This window comes from Drosophila hydei, unplaced genomic scaffold, assembly GCF_003285905.1.
Source record: "Drosophila hydei strain 15085-1641.00,03,60 unplaced genomic scaffold, DhydRS2 tig00000283-arrow-arrow-pilon, whole genome shotgun sequence".
Lineage (NCBI taxonomy): Eukaryota > Metazoa > Arthropoda > Insecta > Diptera > Drosophilidae > Drosophila > Drosophila hydei.
The window spans coordinates 807,933-828,890 of NW_022045702.1; the positions used below are offsets into that span (position 1 = coordinate 807,933).

The 20,958-nt window shown below is 48.2% G+C and overlaps 5 protein-coding genes across 6 annotated transcripts; 3 read left to right on the forward strand and 2 right to left on the reverse strand.

Annotated features, from left to right (window-relative positions):
• Positions 1-344: 344 nt before the first annotated feature.
• On the reverse strand, positions 345-11,384 carry LOC111600494 (PHD finger protein rhinoceros). Its single transcript, XM_030223762.1, has 8 exons — positions 11,278-11,384; positions 10,605-11,200; positions 10,349-10,543; positions 10,041-10,257; positions 9,782-9,971; positions 9,109-9,719; positions 6,803-9,040; positions 345-6,709 (listed from the first exon to the last, which is right to left on the reverse strand). Exons 2-8 carry the CDS (start codon positions 11,060-11,062, stop codon positions 392-394), a joined length of 10,227 nt encoding a protein of 3,408 aa, XP_030079622.1. The 5' UTR covers positions 11,063-11,200; positions 11,278-11,384; the 3' UTR covers positions 345-391.
• Positions 11,385-12,613: 1,229 nt separating this feature from the next.
• On the forward strand, positions 12,614-14,768 carry LOC111600513 (BTB/POZ domain-containing protein 10). The gene is made up of 4 exons (XM_023316642.2): positions 12,614-13,673; positions 13,783-13,980; positions 14,047-14,364; positions 14,427-14,768. The coding sequence occupies exons 1-4, from the start codon at positions 13,046-13,048 to the stop codon at positions 14,630-14,632; spliced, it is 1,350 nt and encodes a 449-aa protein (XP_023172410.1). The 5' UTR covers positions 12,614-13,045; the 3' UTR covers positions 14,633-14,768.
• A 98-nt stretch (positions 14,769-14,866) lies between these two features.
• LOC111600511 (glycerol kinase 2) lies at positions 14,867-18,896 on the reverse strand. 2 transcript variants are annotated; one of them, XM_023316639.2, is made up of 3 exons: positions 18,307-18,896; positions 15,195-16,325; positions 14,867-15,135 (listed from the first exon to the last, which is right to left on the reverse strand). In XM_023316639.2, the coding sequence occupies exons 1-3, from the start codon at positions 18,565-18,567 to the stop codon at positions 14,920-14,922; spliced, it is 1,608 nt and encodes a 535-aa protein (XP_023172407.1). In that variant the 5' UTR covers positions 18,568-18,896; the 3' UTR covers positions 14,867-14,919. The 2 variants fall into 2 exon arrangements, with proteins under 2 accessions (XP_023172407.1, XP_023172408.2); XM_023316640.2 differs by lacking the exon at positions 18,307-18,896 and adding an exon at positions 16,419-16,523.
• LOC111600512 (nitrilase and fragile histidine triad fusion protein NitFhit) lies at positions 16,575-18,230 on the forward strand. Its single transcript, XM_023316641.2, has one exon. It carries the CDS (start codon positions 16,689-16,691, stop codon positions 18,138-18,140), a length of 1,452 nt encoding a protein of 483 aa, XP_023172409.1. The 5' UTR covers positions 16,575-16,688; the 3' UTR covers positions 18,141-18,230.
• Positions 18,897-19,044: 148 nt separating the features above from the next.
• LOC111600514 (uncharacterized protein C3orf38 homolog) lies at positions 19,045-20,354 on the forward strand. The gene is made up of 2 exons (XM_023316643.2): positions 19,045-19,285; positions 19,346-20,354. The coding sequence occupies exons 1-2, from the start codon at positions 19,159-19,161 to the stop codon at positions 20,089-20,091; spliced, it is 873 nt and encodes a 290-aa protein (XP_023172411.1). The 5' UTR covers positions 19,045-19,158; the 3' UTR covers positions 20,092-20,354.
• The last annotated feature ends 604 nt before the right edge of the window (positions 20,355-20,958 follow it).

Sequence of the window (20,958 nt, forward strand, 5' to 3'; positions counted from 1 at the left end):
TGTTTATGTACGTGGTTGTATTATTCATATATATATATAAATATATATATGCATGCCTATATAGTTTTAATATCTTGCGTGTGCACAACAAAATTGGGGCAGGACTTACGAACTAACTGTACAAAATAGGGCTTTACAAAAGTGTTTCGGATAAGGGGATAAATGATTTACAGATGGGTTTACAAAAGAACATATATGAAAGTGGATATATAGATGCGGGCTTTTGTTTGCTTTTATAGGACACTTTGTTGCTGCTGGAAGTAAACGATCGCTGAATCGTTTCTCTATATATTATCGGATCTATATATATATATATATATATATATATATATATATGTATATATATATGTATATATATATATAGCTTGGTCGAACGCTGGCTTTATGATTATCATCTAACCTCACAGTCTTTTTTCAGTGGAAGTAAACCGCCCGTGCGGGTGCCGTTGTTGTTGTTGCCGTTGTTATTATTGTTGTTGTTGTTATTATTATTGTTGTTATTGTTGTTGTTGTTCGAATTGCTGTTGCAGGAATTGCTGGATGCGGAACCGGAACCACTGGCCGACGGCAACGAATTGTTGCTATTATCATAGTTGCCCACATTAACGCACAGCGGCGAATTGGGACCAACACCGACGCCAACAACATCAGCAACACCCACGACGCCACTAACACCACTCACGACTGAGGCAACCGTTGCACCGCTGCTCTCTGGCAACGAGGTGGAGTCATGCACATCCGCACTCTTGCTGCTGTCGATGACCAGGCAGGGCGGCGAGGGTGTGCTCGTATCCTTGCCCAGGAGCGCAGGCGAAGCATTGGCGTTCTGGGAGTGAGGCGTGAAGCTGCTGTTGTTGTTGGTGAGCGATGGCGATGCACCGACCAGTGGCAACAGCGACAATTCAGCAGGTGCAGCCGGTGAAACGGATGACGCTGGCGTTGGCTCCTTGTTGTCCGTCTTGGCACCGATGACGTAGGCGCCTCCAGCTGAAATACGCGCGATCTTCAAGCGCAGTGGAGCCTCCATTTGCTGCTGCTGTTGCTGTTGATGCTGCAGCTCTTGTTGCTGCTGCTGCTCGAAGTTAATTTTTGTGGTCGTCGTTGTCTCCGCCTTGCGCTTGTTGATTCTCAATATAAGCTTTGGCTTCTCGCCAGGCGAATCGCTGACCGTGTTCTCAATCAGCGTGGTTGTCATGGTGGTCAAGGTGGTGGTGGTGCTGTTGTTGTTGCTGAACTGTAGCAACTGTTGCTGTTGCTTAAGGCGCTTCTTCTCCTTTTTGTCCTTCTTCGGTTTGTCCTTTTTGTCCTTCTTTGGCTTGACCAGCAGTGTTTCGTTGTCGCCCGCCAGCTCACGCTTGTTGTTATCCTCGCCCTTGTCAAAGTCCTGCATTACCTTCTTGCGATAGTTCATCGAATCACGCTTGATCTCCTCCAGCGTTGGAGTGCTGTAATTGCTGGTGAGCCGCTTCTTGGGCGGACAGGCGCGTCGCGTCATCTCGTAGCTGTAGCTGCTGCTGCTGCCATCCAAGCCACTGACTGATAATCCAGCATTCGTCTCGTTTGTGGCTGGCAGCCCGCGTATCTTGATCTTCAACTTGGGTCCCTGATGGTCATCCTCGCTGCTTTCCAGTGTCTTGCTACGTCCGCGTCGCTTGCCCGCACTGCTTGCCGCTCCAGTTTTGCCATTGTCGGCGCTGCCCGAACTGCAGGCGCTACGTCGACGACCATCCGGAGGTTGAGCACCGGCTGGACCACCCGCTGGCAACAGCTGCTCATCAAGGCAGGCATTCGCGTCTAGCGCACGCAGCTCCCTGTTGCTTGCGGTCTTCTTGAATCGTTTCGTATTGCCGCCACTGGCCGTTGGCTGCTGCTGTTGCTGCTGCTGCTGCTCGTCATCCAGTTCGCTGGCATCCGATTTGCGCATGTTCTCCAGCGGCTGGCTGTCCGAAGCAGCCGGCAAACCACACGAGCTATCGTCATTTAGCGTATCCTTTTGCACCACATACAGACTGAGCAACTCTTTCTTGCGCATCCGCCGCGAGTTTCCGCTCACACTCAGCGTGCACGCCGCCGAGGTGCTGGCCACAGTGGCACCACTCAGCTGCGCTGTCACGGTGGTTTGCACCACATTCGCTTGCACCAAGCTGCCACTACTTGAGAGGCAGCTGCTGTTCGTTACGCTGCTGTAGTGCAGATCCGGATAGGCGAGTGGTTCTTTGATTTTAAGTTTGAGTTGATTCAGCGAAGCCTTGGTGGTTAGCGTGGTGGTGTCCGAATCGATGGATATCTCTTCAGAGGTGGCTTCCAGCGAGGCTTCTAGCGCAGGCACCACTAGCTCGGAAACGAGCGTGTTAACGGGAGCTGCTTGATTTGCTTCGCTCGATTGCAACGCGCTGCTTAGCAGGCTGCTAGGCACTGCTCCACTTGCTCCGCTGGGTGGTTTGTTAGGTGACGCGTTATTGCTGCTATTATTGTTATTAGTGGTGCTGCTGCTGGTGGTTCCTGTGGCTCGCAAGGCCGATTGAAACTGTCGTTCATCTTCCTCATCGAACTCGCTGAGCGTCTGATCCGCTGTGCCAGAATCGAAGGCACCCAGAAGATTGTTTTGGTACGCTTCCTGGGAGGCGGTGCTGTGTGGTGCCTCGAATCCAAGATTATAGGTGCGCATGTCCACTGGACCAGGCAACACGGGCTGAACTATGGCATGCAGCAAGGGATTATTCGCCTTATTCTGCCCTCGCAGCTTGCAGCTAGCATAGCTAGTGGTGTTGCTTGGGGCCGCTGCACCACCGGCTGCTCCTGCATTTCGGTCGAAACTGCGTCGACGATTGCGCAACGATTCCAAATTCTCCACACCGGGACCGCTCAACTCGTCGTCGTAGTTGTTGAACTCGTAGGGCGTGCCCACCAGATTGCTCACAATGTGCGTATTCCGTCCATAGTCCGACATGGCCGGGGGCAGTGGGAGAACAGTGTTAGATGCATTGCCTCCTCGGCCACGGCCACGACCGCGTCCACGGCCACGCGTGCCTGTTTGGGCGCCACTGCCACGCGGCGCTCGCTGACGCAGCTTCCCTGTCAGCGTGTGCGTTAGCGGATCGTATTTCGATACTGTCGGCGTGGGCGTGACTGTGGGTGTAGTTATGGGTGTCGGCGGGGTGGGCGGTGGATGCAGCACAACAGGTTGTCTGGGCGATTTGCCAGGGGATTTGCCTTGCGGCAGCTGCGGCGATTTGTGCTGCATTTGCTGCTGTTGCTTCTGATGTTGCTGTTGCTTGGAAGAATTGTTGCTACTTCGCTTGGTGGGCGAGATGCTCTCCTTATTGGGAAGGGGCAGAGAAACAGGCACAGCTATGGGCACTGGCACAGGTACGGTTACGGGCACAGGTACAGGCACAGCCACGGGCACAGTCACGGGCAGAGGCACCTGAACTGGCTGCACCTGATCCACTGACTGCTGCTGCTGCATCATCGTTGGCAACTGCTCCGCACAGCTGCTCAGCAGCGGATAAGGCGTTAGATTTCCATCCACTGGATACTGATGATTGGGCGTTGTGGTAAGCGTCAGATTGGGCGTGGCATAGGGCGTGCTCACATATGGCGTATTAGGCTGCGAGCTGTTGCCAAACAAGGTCTGAGAGTTCGGCTCAGCAAGCGTTGCCTGCACCACCTGCTGCTGCTGCTGCGGAATGATGGCCGAAAACTGTGGATAGATGCCACCATTATATTGGCTATTGGGCGTGCGTTGCGGGTGAGTGGGCGTGGTCTGCTGCTGCTGCGTTGCACTGTTGTACATGGACATGGCATCGATGCCATTGACGAGTGGTGTATGACTGCCGAAAGCGCTGCCTGCACTGCCCGCTGATACTGCGCTGTTGTTATTGCTAGCTGGAGCACCTTGATTAACTGCTGGTCCGGCTCCCGCTGGCGCACTCACCGCCGCCGCTGCATAGCTATTGAAGTAGCTCTTGTCCAGCTGCTGGGCCACCTGACTCGGCGGTTGATCATTCGACTCGGATACAGAACTGGGCGAACTGCTGCGCCGGGCTGCAATTAAATCGTTCTCATTCCAACGCTGCATCCTTCCAAACGGCGATTGCATTCGTGTGTTTTCATCATAATCGCTCAGCTTGTTGTTCGATTGGGAGTTGGATGAATTGATGGCTGCATTAGCCTGGGCAGGCAGCGACGAAGCACCTCCCGCAGCGCCCGCTGCATATCCGCTGTTCTTCACAGCTGCTGCTGCCAGATCCACAAAGTCGGGCGTGGGCGGTGGTGCAGCCACTGAGACTGATGTGGTTGGAGTTGCAGTTGGAGTTGTGGCCAACTGGTTGCCATTGCTTGGCTTATGCGGCAGTTGGGGCGAAGATTTGTTCAGGTAACAACTATAGTTCACATTGCTGTAGCCCAAATTGTTGGCACTTGCATTTGTAGTAGGCGTGGCATTGGGCGTATTGGTCAAACTATTGGCATAGCTGCCTCCACTGTTTGCTGTTAGGGGCGAATCCTTGATGGTCAACTGACTGGCCACCGAATTGGGTGCTGAGCTGCCAAAGAGACAACTCTGCTGCTGCTGCTGCTGCTGCTGTTGTTGTTGCTGCTGCTGGAGTTCCTTTTGTGCATGTATCAAATCTTCAGGATCAGCTGCATTGTGAAAGGGAAAGACCGAGGGTATAGCTGGAGTGGGTGGCAGCAAATCCAGCGAGTCTTTGCAATCGTCCAGCAAAGGTTTGCGTTTCGTCTTGCGCAACTTCTCGACCAGATTACGCGTAGCCAGCGTGCTGTCCTCCTCAAAGATTTGCTTGCTTCCACTGCCACTGCCGCTGCTGTCGAACAGGCTCGTCATTGGGCCCGAGTTGGGCGGATTGAGAACATTGGCTACATTGGTGGCAAAATTATTGCCATATTTGCTATCTTCCATTTCCAGAATGGCATCCACAATGGGTTGATGCAGCTCCAAAACGGCACACGGCGTGGCAACAGCCTCCGGCAAAGGCAATTGCTGTTGTTGTTGTTGCTGCTGCTGCTGCTGGTGCTCACCTGAATTCGAGTTCGAATCCAGCTCAATTATCTCTGGCGGTTCGGGTGGTATGACTGTAACAGCAGGCGAGGATGTGGATGCGGAGTATTTGCTGGCATTCGCAAGCAACTCATTCTTGCGCTCTTCCTCCAGTTCACGCACCATTTGCATCTCATTGAGCAAATGCTGCGTGTGGTGCGTGTGCTGTTCCTCGTCGTCCTCGTCGCGTGTGCGCCGGCGTCTGCGACGGGAGCCCCAGCGATTGCTGCGGCGCCGTTCGCTCTGATCGCTGCCCGCCTCATCGGAGAGCTCATCATTTGAAGGCGTTGGTGTGGGCGAGGCGGGCAACGGAGCTGCCGGCGGTCGTTCATCGATGTCCGCCGCTGAGAGCTCCGCCAATTTGCTGGCATTGGCCGAGAGTTGAGTGTGTGTGGGCGCTGTGGTTAGTTCCTCATCAATGTCCATGGGCTGCTCACCGGACTCCTGCTGGGCAGTGGATGGCCGAAGGATTTCAGCTTCAGGACTGGGGACTCTCTGCTTGGCTGGAGGCGTCGGTGTTGTTGTAGGCGTTGCTGTGGGCGTGGGCGTGGCATTGTTAAGCTGCTGCTGCTTCTTATCGAGCAGCTTATCCAATGCACTTGTCGTTCGACCCGTTGCCGCCTTACGCTGCGCTATCTCATGCTCTAGATTTGGCGGCGTTTTCTTCGGTGATTCCGCTCTAGATTTGCGTCGGGAAACCGTTGGCTTTTCCGGACTAGCCTTCGCTTGGCTCACCACGACAGGTGAAGGAGGTCGCGATTTGGAGTTGCGCGTCGCACGTTTATTAATCTCCGGAGGTGTCTGTTTGGTAAGATCGTCTAACGAGGATTTGCGACGCTGCGTCGACTTGGGCGTGGCATGCGGTTCCGGCGCTTGCGACTTTTGCGGCGTTCTCTTTGGCGATTTATTTGTGGAATTCTGACGCGTTCGACTGGACAGAGGTGGAGCTACAGCTGGGGCTGGCTTGTCCAGCGATTTTCGCGGCGAACGCTTTGGCACAATTGAGCTAGAGGCGGAGGTGGATGCGGAGATGGATGCTGAGGTGGAAGTGGAGGTGGACGTGGATGCCGGAGTAGTAGTAGCTGCTACTGCTGCAACTGCTGCTGGCGGCTTGCGCTTCTCCTGAGCTGTTGCCTCACTATCGCTGTCTGAATCGCTACCGCTGCCACTGCTACTGCTGTCGCTGTTACTGCTGGAGGAGTTGCTGCTGCTGCTGTCGCTATAAGCCGAGCTGGAGCTGGACAGATTAGGCGATGCAATGCGTCGCTTGACGGGCGTTGGTGCCACTTCCTCCTTGGAACGCCGGCGTGTGGTCTCCTTCAATAGCGAGTTGCGGCGCACAGGCGTCGTCTGTTGCTGCTGTTTGGCTGCCTTCACGGGTGACGTGCTTGTTGCTGTTGTTGATGCTGCTGCTGCAGTAACTCCTGCTCCCGTCTCTTCATTTGCAGCACTTGTACTCGGCTCTTGGCTTGATTTGATCAAAGCTGCACCGCTGCTCTTTAGCTGTTCGGCAGCTTTCTTAGCTGCCTGTCGCTGTGGCACATACGAGACGGCAAAGTTGCCAAGCTTGGCTAGTTCATTGTTTTTGGGCGCTGGCTTTTCTTTCTCCTTTTCCTTTTCCTTGTCCTTTTCCTTTTCCTTGTCCTTCTCCTTTTCTTTTTCCTTCTCCTTTTCCTTCTCTTTTACTTTCTCCTTCTCCTTCTCCTTTTCTTTTTCCTTCTCCTTCTCCTTATCTTTCTCCTTTTCCTTTTCCTTCTCCTTCTCCTTCTCCTTTTCCTTTTCCTTTTGCTGCTTGGGAGGTCTGCCACGCTTGCCACGCTCAGCTGTCGTGTCGCCCGCCGTTTTGCCTGTTGTCTTTTGCAGTTCCTTCGGTCGCGCTTTATCCACGTCAAGCAGGCGATTCGCTGCTTCCTTCGATTTGCTCTTTGAGCTGCTGCTGCTGGTGGCATTGGCTGCACTTGCTCCAGTGTTGCTGCTGCTTGGCTCTGGCTCTCTCAATCGCTCGTTAGCATCGGGCAGCAGCGCAGTGGCGAGATTCGTGGAGATGCGCATATTTTCGCTTGCCTTTTTGGCTGCCTGCCTCTGAGGAACTACCAGCAGATCCACAGGCGGAAAGACGGGGGCATTTGCTTTCGATTTGTTGGCTTTTGATTTGTTTGCCGTTGTTATTGCAGTTGTTGTTGCTCCAGGTGTCGTTGCTGTTGTGCCTGGAACAAACTCCTTCATGGCTGCTTTGGTGCGTATCGTTTGCTGATTTTGTGAGTCGCTAACATTGCTTTCCGCTGCCGCCTGCTCCTCCTCTTCCAGCCGCTTCGGCGCTTGACGCTCCGGCGTTGTTGTTGTAGAGCTATCCGAATCGGAATAGATGTGCTGACCAGGCTTGCGCAGTGCTGTTATTGCCGTTGTCCCAGCCGAAGCTGGAGTGGAATTTGTATTTGCTGCGCTTGCATTGTGATTGCGCGCCTGTCGCTCGGCTAGCTTTACAGGCAGCAACTCCTCACTTTCATCGCTGGACAAACTGTTGGGGTCTTGCTGCCGCATTTCCTTGTCCATCTGGGCAAGGCCACGCGTCGTTGTAGACGCCGTAGATGATGCTGCTGCTGCTGCCCCATTACTGGACAATTTTCGTCGAGCTGTGCTCGTTGCAGTTGTGCTTTGCTTTGACTTAGTTGCTTGACTTTTGGCAGGTACTGTTGCTGTTGCAGTTGTTGACTTGTTGACACGTTTGACACGCTGCGTCCGTTCCTCGTTATCATCGCTGGAGGAGCTGCTGCTTCTACTCCTGCTTCTACTGCTACTGCTGCTACTGCAGCTGGTACGTGCATTCGCAGACGCTGCAGACGCACACGCAGCTGCCTCACTTTGACGCCGCTGTCGCTGTTTCTTGCGCTGCTCAACGCTGCGCGCATAGGTTTGTTTACGCACGGGTTTGACTGCTCCGGCTGTAGCTGTTCCTCCTGGTTGTGCTTTACTGCGATAGCTGCGGTTTTCACTGCCTGAATCGGTGGCGCTGCTCGAGTCGGAGCTGCTGTTGCTACTGCTTGCGCTGCTGCTACTACTGCCGTGCGCCGAGCTGGAATCAGCCGATGATGAGCTGCCGCTAGACGTAGGGGCGGACGTGCCGCCAATTGCATTAGATGATTTAGACAATTTATGTTGTTGTTGATGGCTCGACGTCGCCGTCGTTGCCTGGCCGCTCTTCGAGGCACGCCTCCCCGCACACGGCATCGCCGTAGACGCCGTTGTCGGCGCCCTTGGCGAGCCACGTGGCTTGGCGGCCTTATTAGCCATTGCTCCAGTTACAGTTGCAGTTGTTGATGTTGTGTTTACATTTGTTGTTGTAGTTATTGCACCATTGTTGAGTTTCTTTTTGGGCGAACTCTTGATAGCCGCCGCCTGCTGCTTGCGCTTGTTGGGCGATTGAGAGGCGCGTCCACGTGCCTGCTTTTTACCCTTTAGCTGCTCTAATATGTATTCCAAGCTCTGATACTGTGCCGGCACAGTTAGCTGATCCGAGCTATAGAACCGATCATAAAGAGTGGGTCCATCGTTTGCATAGAGTATGGCATCCGTGTCCAAAGCAGGCTGCTCCTTGATGTCCGTTGTTCCCTGCTGCTGCGGCTGCACAACTGCATCATCAAGCACAGCGAGCTGCTTGTAGAATACCTGCTCACGCAGCTTGAACAGCGAGCGCGACAGCTTCTCACGTCGACTGACCATATAGCAAAGGTTACGCACACGCTCCAAGTCCTGACGTAAGTGCACAACCAATTTATGATTCTCGAGATCCTGTTGCTCTTGCTTGCGTGCGAGCATCTCCACATCCTCCGATTTAGGCGGAATTAACTCACGATTATGTCGCGATTTGCGCTTCAGTTTCCAATAATTATAAATGGCCTCAATGGCATCCTCATCCACATCGTACAAATGATAGCTTATATCATTAATATTCACATGCTTATCAAACTCCGCTTCGACCTCCTAAAAATTAAAAAATAAATAATATATATATCATCTAATACCGCATAAACTTGTTGTATGTAAGTCACCTGTAATCTTTGCGCACGCGCCTGGTTGCGCTCTTCTGAGGTCATGTCGTTCTTGCGATGATGATTTTTACGTCTCCGATGATCTTCGCCTTTGGCACCCGCTGTATGCCCCTCCTCGTTAGCATGTCCAGTGCTCGAAGAGAATTTGTTGTTGTGCTTTTGCATGCAACTGGATGCTGATGTATGCGATGTATGTGCACCCTCCTTTTTGCCCTTGCTCATGCTATGTTTCTGACAATAGGATCGCAGTTTCACACCATCCTCGGCATTTCCCTCCTCGATAATGGCGCGCATCTCGAGTCCATGCTGAAACGCACAGGTGACATGGTAAGCCGTCTTGCACGTCTTCACAGAGCACTGGATACAGCTTCCCACACGCTCACGACAAAGTACACAAATCAATGCCCAACGACTTTGAGGAATGCTTGAGATTTTTGTTATCGGTTCCATTCGATCAACACAGCCAATGCTAACTTCTGGTATCCATAAGGCGCACGAGACATGCGCCCAATGTTTGCCCGATTTATTAGATTTCATGGCGCCTCCCTTATTGGGACAGAGCACACACTCTGGCTTAATGCCCATCGAGCAAGTGCGACAAAGCCATTGGCCTAGAAAGCAATTATAAATGTTGTTTAATATAAGCTCCAGGGAATGTTTCTCTCCGTTTTACCTGATGGAATCGCTGTAATGCCGTAACAAGCCTGATGCACACAGATGTTGCAATTATCACAGAATACCATTTCGTTGGCCTCCTCGGAGTCTGGCGAGCGACAAACATCACATATAACATTTTCATCGAACTCAATGCCCAGACCCTCCTCTTTCTTAAGTATGACCTGGATTTGCTCCCAGCAGCGAACCTAATTATTTAAAAATAAAATCAGGTATTAATAAAGATTCTTAGATCTAAAATATAACAATATATATACCTCTAGATCTTCGATGACCCGCTCGAACTGAGTTTCGTTAATGGGAAATGCGCCACATTGTGCACGGTCGCCATTATATAAACGCAGCCAAGCCTCATCGATGGGATCAATGTCATAGGCACATGTGTTCTCCGCCAGTGCAACAACATTCGTCAGACAATGCAAATCTGGCGAGTAATGTTCATCTTTGGTGATGCGCAGGAAACGATTTTTTGGACTGCAATTAGAAAAAATAAATAAATCCAACTCTCTACCACCAGTACCACTATCTATGTATCTAAATTTCTTCAGATTTATCAATTTCTTACAGCTTAAAGTCATGCGCTGGCGATACAATTGGCTCGGACAGCACATAGACACACGGCTCGGGCAGCGAATCGGGATTAACGGGCACCTGTACGCCTTTTTCCCATTCCTGTTTCCATTGATCGGTTACAATCAGATACTCGTAGTTGGCCAATGGCTCTGAGTCAGGCAATTTCATTGCGCTTATGAGATCCTTGCTGTAATGGGGCGTATTAGAAATAAATTTGATAGATAAACGTTGATTTCTAGATTATTTACCGATACAGTTCAGCTGGCGCTTCGGTTGAGCTTCGGTTGTAGATGCTCGACATTTTAATATCGGCCACGGAGCGCGCTTGCCAGGTGTTGCTGCTGTTGTTATTGTTGTTGCTGTTGTTGTTGCTGCTGTTGTTGCTATTGCTATTATTGTTGTTACTGTTGCTTTGCGCTTTACTTTTGCTGGCCGATTTGGCCTTGCTCGGCAGCTTCGATATTGACTGTTGCTCGCTAACAGCAACTGTTGCTGCTGTTGTAGCTGCAACTGTTGTCGTTGATGTTGTTGCTGTTGCTGATGCTGTTGCTGTCGCCGGCGCTCCATTGGGCGGTCGTCCTTTTCGTCGCTTTGTGGGCGGCGGCTGCGGCTCAACATCTTGTCGCTGCTGCTGTTGCGGCGGCTGCTGCTGCAGCTGTTGCTGCTGCTGCTGCTGCTGATTACCGCGCTTACCTCTTTGTGACATTTTTCATTTGTGTGTTGTTTCTCTTTGTTTGTGTGGGTGTGTGTATATATTTGATTGGTTTTGCCTTGTGGAACCTCCTGCGCTGAGGGGTTCGACTTGTGCTACTTAGACCGCCCGCTTTTTCTGCTCAACTGCGACCTGTAGATGGGATTCACGGAGGTGCAGGAAAGGCAGTTATTAATTAAGTGATGCAATTTATTGTTAGCATTTCTTACTACATGCTTAAGGCCACAATTGGCGACACCACAGCCACACCGCCGGCTGTTGTTGTTGCTGCTGCGAGCTCCGCTGCTGTTTGTTGTTGTCGTGAATTGAATTATTGTTATTGTTGTTGTTATAGTTCTTGTTGTTGTTGTTGTTGTGCTGCTGCTGCTGCCGCCCGTTTAACATGGACGCCGCTGCCGCTGCACCAGCACTAATCCCGAGTAGCGCCGCCACTTTGCAGTCTGTGCAATGCACTGCTCTAAGCAATAGATGCGCGCTACCGCTCCCCCTCCTTCGTTTTCTGTTTGTTCGTCCGTTCGCTTCACTATTTTTGTTTTTGCACGCACTTTGTGTCTGTGTGTGTATGTGTGTGCTATAGCTTACAGTTTTGTTTTGTTCACTGCCCGCCTAAACAAAAAAAACGCAATTAATTAATATTTGCGAATAACCAATTTTCGATTTGCAAACTTTTTTCGTTGTACATTTTCTATGCGCTTTTCGTCACAAAAAATACACAAAAAGAGAAGAAAAAACCTGAAACTGACAGTAAAAAGGAAAATATCAAAACGCGTGCGGCATAACAAAAGCTGGCTGCTGTGTAACGCACACAACATTAAATGCCATCCCAAAAAATCCATCTATCTCGCACGCTCGTTTTAAGGGCGCGCGCATTCGCGGCATAGGTGTGAGCGAGATGGAGTTGGCTGTGCGTGCTGCAGCCGTCAGCTTTTGTGCAAACGTCTCTTCCGCTCCTCAGCTCACTGCTTCCCCCCTCTTTCAATCACATTCGATTCGACGTTTTTGCACCTATTTTTTTTCTTACTTTTTATTGTAGTAATATTATTTGTTTTTGCAAATTGCACATTTTAAGAATGTATGTGAAATTATGCCCGTGCCCGCTAGTTGGCATTGTCGCCACATTTGTTGCTTTGTTTGCTGCCTGTTTTGGTTGTCGCGTTCGAGCGAATTTTGATTGGGATATATTACTCTGGGCTTTGCTTTTGCCGCCGCAGACACACACGCGAGCACTTTGGAGTAGTTGAAATAGATCTAGCAAACAAATTACACATTACGTTTATTATGCACTCGCGTTTCGCGTAATTGGCATAATGTTTGCGACAAATATGCAATTTTTTTACGGATTATTTACAAGATTTTCTTCACGGTTTCCTTTTCTACGTCTGCCATTTTCTTTTCGGCTTATCGATTATTAGAGCTGTACCGGAATCGATTATCGATAGCGGCTCTCTAGCTTATATTCGTTCTTTCACTTATCGAAACTAGTTTCAACCCTTGGCTCGCGGAACCGATACTGCGTACAAAAAATAGCTCAATTGTATACATTACTTATTTTTATTTAAAGTAGAGCAAGTCTACGCATAAAAAGCCTAAAATTTTAATTTATTTTTGGTTTCGAAGTTGTTCTTAATTAATGTTGTTATAAATTAACTTTCGATGGTCGCACCGATGTCATTGGCAATTGGTTATCGAATAACTGTCAACCACCAAAAAAAAAACAGCAAACGAAGAGAATATACAGAAGCGCAAAAACAGTTCGCACAAATTTTTTTACATCATAAAATAATGTAAGGAGATGCTTGCTGGCACATAGTTATTGCGACTTACAGATTAAAACAAACGATAAGCACTTTAGTGAAACCGTCCACACCCAGCTGCGCCCGTGCAAATGCATTTCTTTGTCTGCACTTTGCTGGAATAAACTTCTCGAACAAACGTTTTTTTTTTGTTCGATCAAGTGCAAATAAAAATTCCTGAAAAATGTCAACAACTCCAAATTCCAATAGTAGTGGTAGTAATAGCAACAACAACAACAATAATAAGCAAAAACAACAACAACAACAGGATACATACAGTGACAGCAGCAGCATCGAAGAGAATTTAGAGGCTGCCGAGGAGCGTCGTAGGCGTATCCTAAAGAATCGCAGTCGCAGCAGTACCTACATGCAGAGACAACAGCACACTACTATGAGCGTGGCCAGTGGTGCCATTTCCAAGCATGATAAGTCCATGACACCAACGACAAGCAGTGCAGCCGCCGCCGCCGCTGCGGCGGCAGCTGCTGCAGTGCGTCTTGGTCCACCGGAGCGCATTTCAATGCTAGTGGATGGCGTACGCTTCACTGTAGAGCAAACCCTGCTCACCGCGCATCCAAATACCATGTTAGGTACGATGTTTGGCACTGGATTTCAATTTGTACATCCCAATGAGCGAGGTGAATATGAATTAGCCGATGGTATATCTCACTTGGTATTCCGTTCGATACTGGAGTATTACAAAAGTGGAGTTATTCGCTGCCCGCCCACGGTATCTGTACCCGAACTGAAGGAGGCATGCGATTATCTGCTAATACCCTTCGATGCGACCACTGTGCGCTGCCAGAACCTAAGTGAGTATGTTGTTGCTGTTGCAGCTGGGCGTCTCTTAGTCAAGTGCCGTCCCCGTCTCTTGCTTTTCTCGTTTGTTTTTACTTTATCTCTCTGTGCTACGCCAAAAAGGAGGCCTGCTTCATGAGCTGAGCAACGAGGGAGCCCGCCAGCAGTTTGAAGTCTTTCTCGAGGATTTGATATTACCTTTAATGGTGGCTTCAGCACAGCGCGGCGATCGTGAATGCCATGTCGTAGTACTGCTCGATGACGACATGGTCGACTGGGACGAAGAGTTCCCCCCGCAAATGGGCGAGGAGTATTGCCAGAGTAGGTCAAGAATATCTTACAATTATAAATATAACTTCAATCTCATTACCCTCTTACCTTGTGCAGCTGTGCACAGCACTGCCATGCATCGTTTCTTCAAATACATCGAGAATCGTGATGTGGCCAAGCAGGTGATGAAAGACCGTGGATTAAAGAAGATACGGTGCGGCATTGAGGGCTATCCCACACACAAGGAAAAGATACGTCGACGTCCTGGCGGAAGAGCTGAGGTCATATATAGTTACGTTCAGCGTCCATTCATACACATGTCCTGGGAGAAGGAGGAAGCTAAAAGTCGCCATGTCGATTTCCAGTGTGTCAAGTCCAAGTCTGTTACGAATCTCGCTGAGGCAAATGCTGATCCGCCACTAGAACTAGATGCAAGTGAGTACAACTTGTCTTTTTTTCTCTTTGCCTGCCCTGTAACTATTTTGCTTTCATTCTAGGTGGAAATCCCATTCCATCGCCCGCCATAGCTGTTGTCAATGCGCATGTGGATCTAGTTGCACCTGCCGTTGGTCTAGTTGGCGTGGGCGTTGCTGCTGATGTTGTTGTTGCTGTGGATGAAGCCGCCGGCGGCGTCATGATAAATGAACTGGATCAAGCAGCCGCAGCGATGGCTCCACCCGGCATCGTTGATGAACATGTGTAGAGATCGACCCCAAGGGTTAGGGTTTATACACTGCCATCTTAGCTGCACGCACCCTCTCGAAGCCACGCTTTGTACGTTTTCAAACCGAACATTTTGTATACACTATCGAAATATAACGAACACATAAATTATAAAATGCCACTTACACATTTATGCCCTGCAGCTGCAGAAAAGGTAATTGAATTAGCCCCGTGTGGTCTTCCAATAGCCTCAATTTAAACAACAAAACAATATTTTATTGAATTAAATACAATTTGCCATGGTGATGCTTTGGGAACTGGAGGAGTTTAAGCTCCATCAAAGGATTCGCGTTCGCCTTGAGCAAGCGAGGATGTCTCCCAATTCAGCGATCTCTCAATGGCCATCTTCCACTTCTGGTACCGCAAATTGCGCTCTGTGGAATTGATCTTCGGCTTTACGGACTCGCGCTCGTCCGATTTTGACAACGGGCCTTCCATATTATACTGTGGAGCAATCGTTTTATAGGCAGCCATTGCAGCGCCCTGAAAGAGAGAAAAGTAAGCAAAACCGACCAGAATTAGGTCACAGATGGTGGACCTACCAACGCTGTGGTCTCTGCAATCTTGGCACGGAGTACATGAATGCCAACCAGATCTGATTGCAGTTGAAGGAACAGATTGTTGACCGTCATGCCGCCATCGACCATCAGCTTGGTGAGTGGTATTTTGCAATCTTTGTGCATAGAGTCGAGTATGTCGCGCACCTGGAAGCAAACAGCCTCCAACGTAGCACGCACAATATGCTCACTGGTTGTCTCCTCACTCAAGCCACAAAGCACGCCCCTTGCATCCTGGTTCCAATAAGGTGCATACAAACCATTAAAAGCGGGCACAAAGTAAACATCCAACGAGTTGTCCACCATACTGGCCATCGTTTCGATCTGGCCCGTATTCTGTATGAGGCCAATATTATCTCTCAGCCAATTGAAGGCGGCCCCGGCAATGGAAACACTACCTTCTAGTGCATAATAGGGTGGGGCCTTGCGACCTAGCTGATAGCCCACCGTAGTGAGCAATCCATGCTGGGAATGGACTATTGATGGACCAGTATTATATAGCAAAAAGCAACCGGTGCCATAGGTGGCTTTCGCTTGACCCTTGGACAGGCATTGTTGACCCACCAGCGCTGCCTGCTGATCACCCAAATCGGCTGTGATGTTAATGCCCTTTAACACACCCGCAGCAATAGTGCCAAAATGCTCGGCGCTGGAGCAGATCTCGGGTAGAATACTGCTCGGCAGTCCGAAGAATTTCAGCAAATTAGCATCCCATTGCAGCGTCTCGATGTTCATTAGCATAGTGCGCGAGGCATTTGTCACATCAGTCTTATGGATACCTCCATTCACGCCGCCTGTTAGATTGTACATCAGCCAGGTATCAATTGTGCCAAACATGGCATCACCTGCATCCATCGCCCGCTTCACTGTTGCCACATTATCCTTGAGCCAGCGCAACTTAACTCCGGAGAAGTAAGGCGAAAGCGGCAGGCCACACAATGGTCGCAAATAATTAATGTTGCGTGCGTTATTCGGTATTGTCTCCAGTAAATCCTCCACAGTACTGGTGGTGCGATTGTCCAACCAAATAATGGCATTGGCCAAGGCCTCGCCCGTATTCCTATCCCAAATCAATGTAGATTCTCGTTGGTTGGTGATACCAATTGCCAAAATATCCTAAAATAATTTAAAATTAAAGGAAATATTACATAATTATTAGAATCGCAAGTTTTAATAAATGTATATATAATGTATTTTTTGAATACATGCATTTGGCGCGCAACCAAAAATTCCCATTTTTGCGTAGTATGGCAGCACTGACTGAGCAAAAAAAAGGAAATGGCAATACTTTAAAAACAATAAACAAAAAGTAGAGACAAAAAACGGCTTGCCATTTGGTTCGATATGGCAGCACTAGACGAACAGTAAACAGAAAAATGAAGACAAAAATACAGCTGATAAGAAACACACATACAAAAAGCTAAATCTAACTGCGTAACATTTGTTAAGTCTTAATCAACTTTTCGTTTGTTCATCTCGATGTCAAACACAGTCAAAATTCTCAGTCGAACAGTCGCCCAGATCATCAAAACCAGCAGCAAGAGCAGAAACAAACAGCAGCTGCGCATGATGTCAGCCCTACCGAGTGGCGGTCTAGCAATTGGAGGCCCCAACATTGTGGCCGTTGGGCAGATGTGCTCTACGAACGATAAAGCCGCCAATTTACAGCAAGTGGAGGAACTTGTATTGCTCGCTGCTAACAGAAGAGCTAAAATGCTTTTCCTGCCGGAATGCTGCGATTTTGTTGGTGAGAATCGCACCGAAACGTTTCAGCTGGTCGAACCGCTGGACGGCCCGCTGATGGCAAAATACAAGGAGCTGGCCAAATGCCATCAGATGTGGCTATCTTTGGGCGGCATACACGAGTTAAAGACACCAACATCATCATCAGATGATAAAACGGAACAAAGGATATATAATACGCACGTAGTGCTTAACAATCTGGGTGAAGTGGCGGCCATTTATCGCAAGTTGCATCTCTTCGACGCGACTACGAAAGAGATACGTCTGCGCGAGTCGGATACCGTGGCACCGGGTGAGCGTTTAGAGAAGCCAGTGGCTACGCCGGCCGGCCAGGTGGGCCTGCAGATTTGCTACGATCTGCGCTTTGCAGAGCCCGCACTGCTGCTCCGAAAACTAGGCGCCCAATTGCTTACCTATCCAGCTGCCTTTACCTATGCGACGGGCAAAGCCCATTGGGAGATTCTACTCCGTGCTCGTGCCATTGAAACGCAGTGCTTTGTTGTCGCTGCAGCACAGCAGGGCTGGCATAATAAGAAACGCCAGAGCTGGGGTCACGGCATGATCATCAGTCCATGGGGCACCATTCTCGCGGATTGTGGCGGCGACGAAAAGCTAGCCGTGGGCACAGCCGAGGTGGATTTGTCGCAACTGGCCAAGATATATCAAAGCATGCCTTGCTTTGAGCATAGACGCAATGACATATACAGTTTGACGGGCTACAATTTGAGTGCACAGGAATGTGGACAGGATCGTGCCTTTGCTCACAACACCGTAGATAAGCGAACCATATTCTACGAATCCGAGCACTGTTGGGCCTTCACCAATTTACGCTGCGTCGTCAAGGGTCATGTGCTGGTCTCTACGAAACGGATTACGCCACGTCTTAATGGACTCAACTGTGCGGAGGTGACGGATTTATTTGCCACTGTTTGCATGGTGCAGCGGATGCTGGAGTCAATTTATGGCACCACTTCGGCCACTGTCACCGTGCAAGATGGCGAAAATGCCGGTCAGACAGTGCCTCACGTTCACTTCCATGTTATGCCTCGTCGCAATGGCGACTTTGGCCATAACGATCAAATCTATGTGAAACTGGACGATCGAGCTGAGAATTTGCCACCACGCACGCTTCAGGAGCGTATTGACGAAGCAAAAATCTATCGTGATTTTCTGCGTTGCATTAAATGAGCTCCCTAATCCTTTTCTTATACGTGTCCTTGTGCTTGTCAATAAAAGACCGTTTTTATAAGGTGCACCACCTAGCTTAAACACAAGTCTAATAATACCTCTGCTCACAGACTTACAGCTTATACAGTTTTAGTTCCTTCCATGATTATCATAAAATACTGCTCACCTTGACCTTGCCACCTAGCGCAATGAGCTTTTGACATGCACCCTCAATGCACTCGTTGACAGTGTTGGTAATAACCAGCGGATCCTGTTCACACCAGCCTTCCTTCACAAAAATAGAAGGAACCTCGATTTGATGATAGCAAACAATATCATCGGTGCCAGCACGAAAGATCATAAACCGTGCCGACGTGGTGCCCTCATCAATGGCGCCAATAAAGGGACCAATCATGTTTACATCCGATGACTCGCTGCCGGTATCCATTTCCCCAAGCTTTTCTTTTCTGTTTGGGTTACGTATGCACAGACACTAAATAAACACGCAAAATTTGTTAATGAGTTTCACTCTGTGTTGGCTTTACAACTGCTGTTCGATTGTTGCTGACATTTTTGTCGAACACAATTCCGATAAGAGATAAGGTCCAGCCCCTCAGTTGTTAGCAAAGCTATTTGTACTATGTACCCGATAGCTATAAAACCCGTTTTGCAAAACGTAAATATTTATTGCGAATCACAGTGTGAAAGCGAAACAAGAAGAACGACGTTTATGCGGTGATGAATGCTTAACTAATATATATACAACCAAATACAAAATATTTTCAGTTATTATTTTGATAAAATAATTTTATTAAAACCGTGCACTGTAAATATAAAACTAATTGGATTTGTTTAGTAAAATTGATTAACATATGCACATTTTACAGCACTATTAACCAGTGTGTCCACAAGTGTGTAAAAAAGTTATTCTGAGTCAAAATGATTACGGTCACACTTTAACCGCTGTTTTGCAGCTGGCTAATAAATGTTTGGAAATGTTTAATTCGCATTTTAATAATAGCAATTGCAAATTTAAAAGATGTCCATATCGGAACAACACCGCACTGGACTGCGCGATCTATTATTTAATGAAAGAAATATACCCGTGCTGCTGCAACTGGCGAGAAGTGTAACAAAAAATGTATGCAGCATCGACGAACCGGAAGGTAAAAATAAAAACAAAATATAGAGAATAACAAATATAAACAAATTACTTTCTTCTGCAGAGGCTCTTGGCTATCTTACAGCACATGTTGACGATATACACAAACTACTGCATAAGCGCCATATTACACGAGATTTGCTATTTAAATACCTGCACACTCGTTTACCTGGCACCTCGACAGATTTTACAAAAGTCGATTTGGTTATGAAAGTGATTCAGTATTGGGATACAAATTTAAATAAGGAAATTATAGAAGCCCCCAACTCCACTATTTCGGTGGCACCTCCAATGCAGATACCTAGCGAACAGGACTATCCAATACATTTGATGGCACGTAAATTTGGCGAATGGTTCTTCGACAAGTATAATTCTGATAATCTGATTCAGTCCGATCTCTGGAGCGATGCAGCTCTGGAGTTGAAAGTCATTGCGGCCGATGGGGTTAGCGAACTGGAATGCTGCAGTGCAGAGGAGGTGCTCTGTTCACTAGTCAAAGCCAAACAAACATTTGGCTTCTACTTTAATCCCAATTTATCGCATTCTGGTGTACAGGGACGAGTCGATCCCTATGGCCAGGTTGTCGTGCTCTGCTGTGGTACTCTGCACGCCGCCGAACGTTCAGTGGGCGTATTTGAATGCGCATTTGGGCTATTGCGTGATCCGCACGCGGACAACAATTGGAAACCCAAGAAATTCAAGTGTTTGCTGCGCAGTGAACTGAGTCCGCCTCGATTACACACCTTGAATGAGAGCCAGACGCTACAAATGGCTTTGACTTTGCCCACGCCCACTGATACACTAGACTAGGAAGATTAACAGGAGCACCTGGACTATTAAGAAACTAACTTTAAGGCTGACTAATTGTTTTCTATTAATTTGTTACTATTCTTCTAGACTGTGAAATGCAAAACAACTTTTCGGATCATTTCTAATTTCAATACTTATAAGCTGTCTAAATTATGTAAAAGATATCCAAACTTTAAAGTGAAGAGTGAATCTTTATATATATCACTTGTAGAAGACTCAATACACCTCTGTGTAGATCATATTTTAGAACAGAAGATTTTCCCATTATGCATAAGATTCAGAAATTCACGCCTTTTTACTTGTATTAAAGAAATATGTAAACTAATAGTTTAGTCAAAAATACTAAATGTATATAAAAATAGAGAACTTGTTGAGCTCTAATTGAAAAGCTCTCTCAACTTTAAACAATTCTAAATATTTTATTGATTAATACCTGAAACCTCTGTTAATCCTCAAAATCGAGACGACTTGCTCCAGAATCGATCTTTCTCAAAGTCTATCTAAACTATGGGATTTGGTTAAGTATGATATACTGGGAAGACCTGGTGAAATTCCAAAGCTATAGATTATATATTACTATCTGACGATAGAATATCTGTAGCTTCAAGAGCAATGCTGAGCTACCATACGCATAGAGAAACGATTACAAAGACGGACATACGGCATTCCATTTGCTTGATTTGCTTAAACCCCATTTGAATAGGTCGTCTTGTGCAATTTTCTTCTAACAAGCCCAAGCATCTCTCTCCATTGACATCCTATAGATCTACGATTGAACCGCCAACCGTCTTTACACAATCTTCAATCAAAAGTAAAAAATGCAATCCATAGTTTACTTTACCTGTGGCTTGTTCGCACGAGGAATCC

Excerpts from the sequence above, each read along its gene's own strand:
- LOC111600494 (XM_030223762.1), bottom strand. The coding sequence starts at position 11,062 with ATGTCACAAAGAGGTAAGCGCGGTAATCAGCAGCAGCAGCAGCAGCAA. Across the intron at positions 9,720-9,781 it reads CATTACAGCGATTCCATCAG|GCCAATGGCTTTGTCGCACT; the intron begins GTAAAACGGAGA and ends ATTGCTTTCTAG. Across the intron at positions 9,041-9,108 it reads CGCGTGCGCAAAGATTACAG|GAGGTCGAAGCGGAGTTTGA; the intron begins GTGACTTACATA and ends TTTAATTTTTAG.
- LOC111600513 (XM_023316642.2), top strand. The coding sequence starts at position 13,046 with ATGTCAACAACTCCAAATTCCAATAGTAGTGGTAGTAATAGCAACAAC. Across the intron at positions 13,674-13,782 it reads TGTGCGCTGCCAGAACCTAA|GAGGCCTGCTTCATGAGCTG; the intron begins GTGAGTATGTTG and ends TACGCCAAAAAG. Across the intron at positions 13,981-14,046 it reads GGGCGAGGAGTATTGCCAGA|CTGTGCACAGCACTGCCATG; the intron begins GTAGGTCAAGAA and ends TACCTTGTGCAG.
- LOC111600512 (XM_023316641.2), top strand. The coding sequence starts at position 16,689 with ATGTCAAACACAGTCAAAATTCTCAGTCGAACAGTCGCCCAGATCATC.
- LOC111600511 (XM_023316639.2), bottom strand. The coding sequence starts at position 18,567 with ATGGATACCGGCAGCGAGTCATCGGATGTAAACATGATTGGTCCCTTT. Across the intron at positions 16,326-18,306 it reads CGCTAGGTGGCAAGGTCAAG|GATATTTTGGCAATTGGTAT; the intron begins GTGAGCAGTATT and ends AAATTATTTTAG. Across the intron at positions 15,136-15,194 it reads TTGCAGAGACCACAGCGTTG|GGCGCTGCAATGGCTGCCTA; the intron begins GTAGGTCCACCA and ends TCTCTCTTTCAG.
- LOC111600514 (XM_023316643.2), top strand. The coding sequence starts at position 19,159 with ATGTCCATATCGGAACAACACCGCACTGGACTGCGCGATCTATTATTT. Across the intron at positions 19,286-19,345 it reads CAGCATCGACGAACCGGAAG|AGGCTCTTGGCTATCTTACA; the intron begins GTAAAAATAAAA and ends TTTCTTCTGCAG.